This window comes from Alosa sapidissima, chromosome 19, assembly GCF_018492685.1.
Source record: "Alosa sapidissima isolate fAloSap1 chromosome 19, fAloSap1.pri, whole genome shotgun sequence".
Lineage (NCBI taxonomy): Eukaryota > Metazoa > Chordata > Actinopteri > Clupeiformes > Clupeidae > Alosa > Alosa sapidissima.
Genome location: NC_055975.1, coordinates 28,236,950 through 28,243,472, shown reverse-complemented (window position 1 = coordinate 28,243,472; position 6,523 = coordinate 28,236,950). Strand labels below are relative to the sequence as shown.

Here is a 6,523-nt window from a genome sequence, read left to right as displayed (position 1 = left end):
GTGAGGATGTTGTAAGACCAGCTGCTGAGTTGAGGCGTTGACAGTTAGAGTCTGCACCGAGTGTGTTAATGGCAATATTATCTGAAACATCTATGCACAGAAGTTTCGTCAACTTCGCCCCTACACCAACAGATTTAGGCAACATGTTTTGGAGACTTTTTGAACCAGTGCCTTTCTCTGAGTGGCACAGAATAAGAGCTCCCCCTAGCAGGTCAGAGCAAGCACGCCGGCTTCAGGCGTCTCAGCTGCTCGGCAGCAATGCAAGGGTTCGGCTGAAGAATCACCAGAGGCCTCGACCGACTACAACCTCGACCTCAAATTACGGGGAAGTTACTGACGAAGACACATGGAGATATTTTACTACACTGTGAAGAGCATGTGCAGTTTATCACATTGTTGTCAAAAATTTATTTGACAGTTTTGTGTTATTGCATTTGTAATTAAATTCTCATTTCTGCTGTGAGGTATACGATACTGTAAAAAAAAAAATCATTAATGTAAGAATGAAACTGTCACATTATTGATGCCTTTTGTCATTTCCTGGTCTAAGTCAAAAAGGAAAGTAGTGATGTTTTCATCCGGTGTATTGTGTGATGAGCTGTAAAATATGCATCTTACTCTTATCTGACATTTTTCATTGCACACATTCAAAGTTTTGTCCAGGTAACATACTAACCTGGGAGCTATATCTATTTCTATATTACATTTCAAATGGGATGCAAAAACCTTTTTGAGCTTTTTTCTAAAAATTGTGTTTATATCTGTACATGATTTAATTCGCTTTCTTTATCTACATATGGCATCTGATCTACTTTCTTAACAGAATGAGCATGAAAAAGAGAAGCCTTACATTTTATGTGCCACAGACCACAGGAAGCCATCCATTTAAACGTACGCTGATTTAACTACACTGCAACGGTTCATCTAGCGCCATCGAAAACCACTTACATAGCGATTAAGTGTGTAAATAGCAAACTACACTTCATACACATATAGTCTGCTAAATCATATAACCATAACCATAACCATAGTCAAATGGACAGGGCAAAGCTATCTATAAAAATAATACCAGAAAGTTTCACAAAGCAGAAATATTTATACGGGTTGGTATATATATTGTTATATCCTTAGTATGCAGCATGACCCACAGACAGACAGACAGACACACACACACACACACACACACACATTATGGTAAGCTATGATTTGTAATACAACCACATCTCAACTGTATGTATTTCTGAGCACAAAATATTTCTGACACGTAGCAGTGATGAAGCTAAGCAATAATACACATATTAAAGAGAAGCAAGGAATCATGGAGGTGTGTGTGTGTGTGTGTGTGTGTGTGTGTGTGTGTGTGTGTGTGTGTGTGTGTGTGTGTGTAAGGAATCACGGTGGTGAGAGAAATGAACAAAGAATGAACAAAATCACTCGATTGACCTTTAAGGATCCATGGAACGCTACACAAAACTGAAGACAACAAGAAGGCAAAACGCTGAGATGCACTGATATGAAGAGATAATGCCAACACCCACAACACACACTAGCTGATGTCACTAGTAAAATGTTGTCTGGAGAAATAAACTGATATTTCTATACTGTATTTAAACGAGTGCATGCACTACAAACCTGTCTCAATAGGGTGCTATGGGAGCCAGGTGACATAAAGGACAGTGTTGATGTAGACATATTTTCTCAGCTATGACACACAGTACTCATGGTCTACTTGCATTTAGTCTCCTCGTGCTTGTGCACAGCATCTGACACCGTGTGTGTGTGTGTGTGTGTGTGTGCGTGTGTGTGTGTGCGTGTGTGTGTGTGTGTGTGTGTGTGTGTGTGTACACGCAAGAATGCATCCAGCCCAGGACTAAAGACACCAATTATTTCCTAAAGTCTAGGGATTACTCCATCTCTATGTATCCTGTGTGTGAATATCCCAGCTAAGTCCACCCAGCGAGTTCACCCCTGGGGCTCCGATATGGCCCTGCGTAAGGGTGTCTATGTGCCCACAGTATACTCTTCTACAGTATCCCAGCCTTCTGAAAGCATGTAGACTAATAGCAGAGCTCTGTCATCATGTCTGTGTCAGACGGCTTTCATTCATTAGCTACGCAGCCATACAATACATACAGTATCTCAACTATATGTATATGTGTGTCAGATGGCTTCCATTCATTAGCTACGCAGCCATACACTCAGTGCGTAAGAAAGGAAGGTAGTCAGGGAGATGACATCACTTCTCACTCACTGACTCTCTCTCTCTCACTCTTACTCTCTCTGTCTCACTCTTTCTCTCTTTCTCTCTCTCAGCTTATCTTTCTCTCTCTCTCTCTCTCTATCTATCTCTCCATCTACTCCTCCGTTGAGCGTAGCCCCTGAGCCTCTGCGTCTGCATGTGCAGCAGGAGAGGGGGGACATCAAGGGCCAGATCACCCAGCTGGGACTCTTTGGGCTCTCTGGAGGCGGTCAGGGTTTGCTTGAGCAAACTCACCGGCCGTAATCAGACCACTCCCGAGCTCAATCGCCACATTAATCTCCTCTACCAGTGTCCATGCTGTGAGCTGATGGGCTGTGCTGACTGCTCAAAGGCCAGAGGACCACTCCACTCCACTCCACACACACACACACACACACACATCACCGGCAAAAAGATCCTCCACCACAATTACTGCCTGCCTGCCTGTCTGTCTGTCTCCCTGCCTGCCTGCCTGCCTGCCTGCCTGTCTGTCTGTCTGTCTGTCTGTCTCTGAAGTTATGCAGTTTAGTGAAGTGTTTATGTGCTACCTAAATCATAAGGATCTTGCGTTGTGCAACTGCGTTGTGCATGCCTTGCAAAAGCATGCACTCTGTGGGAACAGAGAGCACAGCCTAGTTGTACACTGACTTCACTCCGCTGCTTCTCAACCTAGGCTGGCCTCTGTGCTATTATTCTTCTGATAGGTGCATGTTACATGGCCAGAAAGAGCAGAACGTGGTGAATAGAAGACTAACATGAGGAGCCAACATTTCTCTGCAGTGGAATAAAGAGACTAGAAACGAATGCTTTGTGAACTGTACTGTGAATGAAAGCAAATAATTATGAGTGGAGTAGCTTAGTCTCTCTTTCTCTCTATCTTCTTTCTCTCTCCATCTTTCTCACACACACACACACAAACACACACACACACACACACACACACACACACACACACACACACACACACACACAAAGTAATTAGCCCATGAAGGAAGGAATGGTGTGTGGGGTTAGAATGTGCTGCATACACAGTCCTAACCCCTCACAACACAAAACAGATTTGGGTGGGATGACATCACGGACCTCTGTTCCAAATTATCTACATTAAACATGTAGACTACACTTGAACGCTGAGAAGACCTCTCGGTCGTGTCTTCTCAAAAGGGGCTCAGTCGAAAAAGTAGATACAGAAGTTGTACGCTATGTTTTGTTGCCGTTGTTGTTGTTGTTGTTAATACATACACGAACTTGCGCAGGTTTTGAGTAAAACGTTGCAAATGTTGCGTGCCTGTAAATTAAAATATGCTGAATTAAAGCAATGTGCCTCCAATCAATAATTTCAAATTGCAGCCACAGAAATCAACAAGTCGCATATTGTTGTTTAATTTCCATAATTTGGGAATGCGGATAGTTTTACCTGGAACACGCACAGTTGGACAGCAGTACTACTCACTTTAGTAGGTTTAGCCTGCTCACACCACTTGGCGCTACCTATGCTTTTCTCGACACAGAGGATTGTTCAGTGGAGAGAAAAGCCTTTCAGTCCATTTACTGAGATCTATTTTGTAAAGTGTTCACAGGAAGCCTAAAAAAACATATATCAGAATAGTTCAGATGCTCGTTGTGTGAGGCCTTTGAGACATAGCGGTATCAAGGTCTCAACGTAACTTAATTTCATCCACATATTTTATGAAAAATGATAGGAAAATGTTCGAGTATTCTCTGAATGTGACCCATGGAATGTTTACTTTCTCCAAGCGGAGGCTTATACTTGAATTGTACATTATAGGTTACCAGTAGGCTAAGACCTTGATTTGAAAGATATGATTTAAACCGATTTTCATTGGAGCAATTTAACAATATAATTATCGCTTTATATAAAACCCTTTTCCGGTTTACTTGTTATGGTGAATCTCGAGTAACATTTGCAGAATTAAGAAATATTCATTGGACAATTGAACTGAATGAGATCTCCCACGCTTTAATAAAGGTTCAAAAAATTTGTACTGCATTAATATATTTTATTGAGACATAAGGGGCTTCAACCAAAGCATGAGATTCACACCTCTAAGGCTGGAAACACTGAACAAGTTACACGTTTTCTATCAAAATGTCCTAACAAAGCGTGGAGTTTTGATGCAAATATGTGTATCGATATTTGTATTTATATTTAATGCGACACTTATTCTTTCCAAAAATGGAAAGAATAAATAGGCGTTTTAACTATGAACTTTAAATGGATATATCCCGACGGGCCTTTACAGTAGTTAAGACTCGCTTGAGTTAAATGGTTGGCCTCTTCGTAGTAATCCATTTCATAATTCAAAAGAGAAAGAGTATAGCCTACGTTTAACATTGTCAGTGTGACATACAGTTTTTAACTCCTCAACACTACCTTCTCGGTTTAATACTAAAAAGTAAAGAGTGTGTTTTTATTAGGCTTGTTTGAAACTTTTTATTATTTCCAAATATTTGTGTAAGTATAGTAGGCTACTTCATTGTGGAAGAAGTGTAGGCCTGACTGAAAACTTCAGTAAGTAGCCAAACAATTCTATAAGAAAAGTCCACCAACATTATCTGATAAACAGATTAATACCATACTTTATCCAGGAATCGCATGTTGGAGACCAGTGTTATGTCTGTGCTATAAAGCCTACTTTGTGCTGTAGATATATAATACGCGACAAATTATTTACGAACAAAATTACTTTTTGTTGTAAGTCAATTTATTTAATCCAAATGTAATCTTTTTGCGCACTTTAGAAGCCTATAGCATGGCAAGTCTAAGCTTTGGTGATCTATATTACGGCGTTATCTTGGTAAAACAATTGTAAATCAATGCGTAATATCCTCCAGCAAATGCAGTAACTTCACATAAAGATGAAATGTAAGCAGAAGACTTACGTGTTATTTCTCTTTGTGACAAGTGCTGTGGGTTTCCCTGCTTGCGACGGGACATTGCCCTGGCATTTACACTGGCATCGCCCGGTGACCTGCACAAGGATTGATCGGCTGCCTCCTCTCCTTTGCGTGGTCCTCGTTTCCTTTCGCTAACTTTTCCCGGGACCCCCACGAAACTGGCACTGCTTGCGCGTTGGACCGCCAGACGGACGGATCTAGGAGTCCTTTGGTCAGAAGAACTGAAGAGTCTTTGCGCTTCGTCCCCACTGTCCACTTTTGCGCCCTATACGACCGCGCGTGTCCACAAACACACACACACACTCACACGCGCGCTCGCGCTGTCTTCGCTGTAAGGGATTCTGTGACTAACACATTTGGTTAAGGTGTGTGATAAACGCAATCTGTCCGAGGACGAAAAGGCGAAAAAAATATCCTTGATGTTTCACGCCCGGGACTGAAAGTTGTGAACACACCAGCAAAAAATGTCGGTGTACCTTGTCAAATGTCAAATATGATGCCCACTGCGTTCTGACAGTTTAGGTTTGTTCAATACCTCTTTCCGTCCAGTCAACTATGTTGCTCATCAGCGGCTCTGCAATTTCTCCACAAGGATGAAAAAGAAATAATGGGCTGATGATCAAATAAAAATTTAAATCCCAATTTCTTCACAGTATTTGGGTTCAGCAAGCGATGGTCACTTCTCCCAGGACACTAGAACTCGCCTTTTGCGTGCAATGTCAGCTACTTTTTCAGTCAGTCCAACTCCTTGCAAACGCTCCCCTTGCTCGGCTCTGTGGAGACTGGTGACATTGACTGCCGCCCTTCTGCCAAATAAATCAAGACCTGCTGGCTTTTCCACCTTTCTTTTCTCTATGAAGATGGCGGAGTCCTGCTTCACCGGGAGCTCTCTGTCTCTCTGTGGTGAGGGCTGCCTCTGTACAATGGGATAAAATTCAAGTTCAAGTGCGGACGTGACGTTAAGTCTACAGTGGGAAAGAAGAATTGGAGACTGCAAGAGCACTGGGGGCGACTAGTGGTGGCTTTTCACAACTATCGGATCACCATAACAGCGGTGCGGAGTGGAGGAGAAAGCACGGACACTGCTCGCTGCTGTCATCTGAGGAGCAGAGCCTGGTCCCATTATCTGCCCGCGCTGCTGATCTGCGCCTACACAATAAGTTTCTACAAACTCTACATTTTGAAGAATTGGGGTATATGATATTAATACGCACACTTTGTTTGACCTACTGACCAGTTGTAGCATCGTGTCAAAGTAATTGCAGGCCTATATGGCCACCCGCAGACAAACCTACCAGAGACCCCAAGCGATAAACCACGTTGTCAGTTTAATGTTTATGTTCATTTCACTATTTATGTAAAAAA

At 42.3% G+C, this 6,523-nt stretch overlaps 1 protein-coding gene across 2 annotated transcripts in view; it reads right to left on the bottom strand.

Annotated features, from left to right (window-relative positions):
* The window catches only part of bcl11ba (BAF chromatin remodeling complex subunit BCL11B a), a 54,760-nt gene extending 48,709 nt beyond the window's left edge, over positions 1-6,051 (bottom strand). For both annotated transcript variants that reach the window (XM_042072142.1, XM_042072143.1), the window contains exon 1: positions 5,144-6,051. In XM_042072142.1, coding sequence (XP_041928076.1) covers positions 5,144-5,198 — 55 coding nt within the window. In that variant the 5' untranslated portion in view covers positions 5,199-6,051. The remainder of the gene's footprint in view (positions 1-5,143) is intronic.
* Positions 6,052-6,523: the final 472 nt, after the last annotated feature.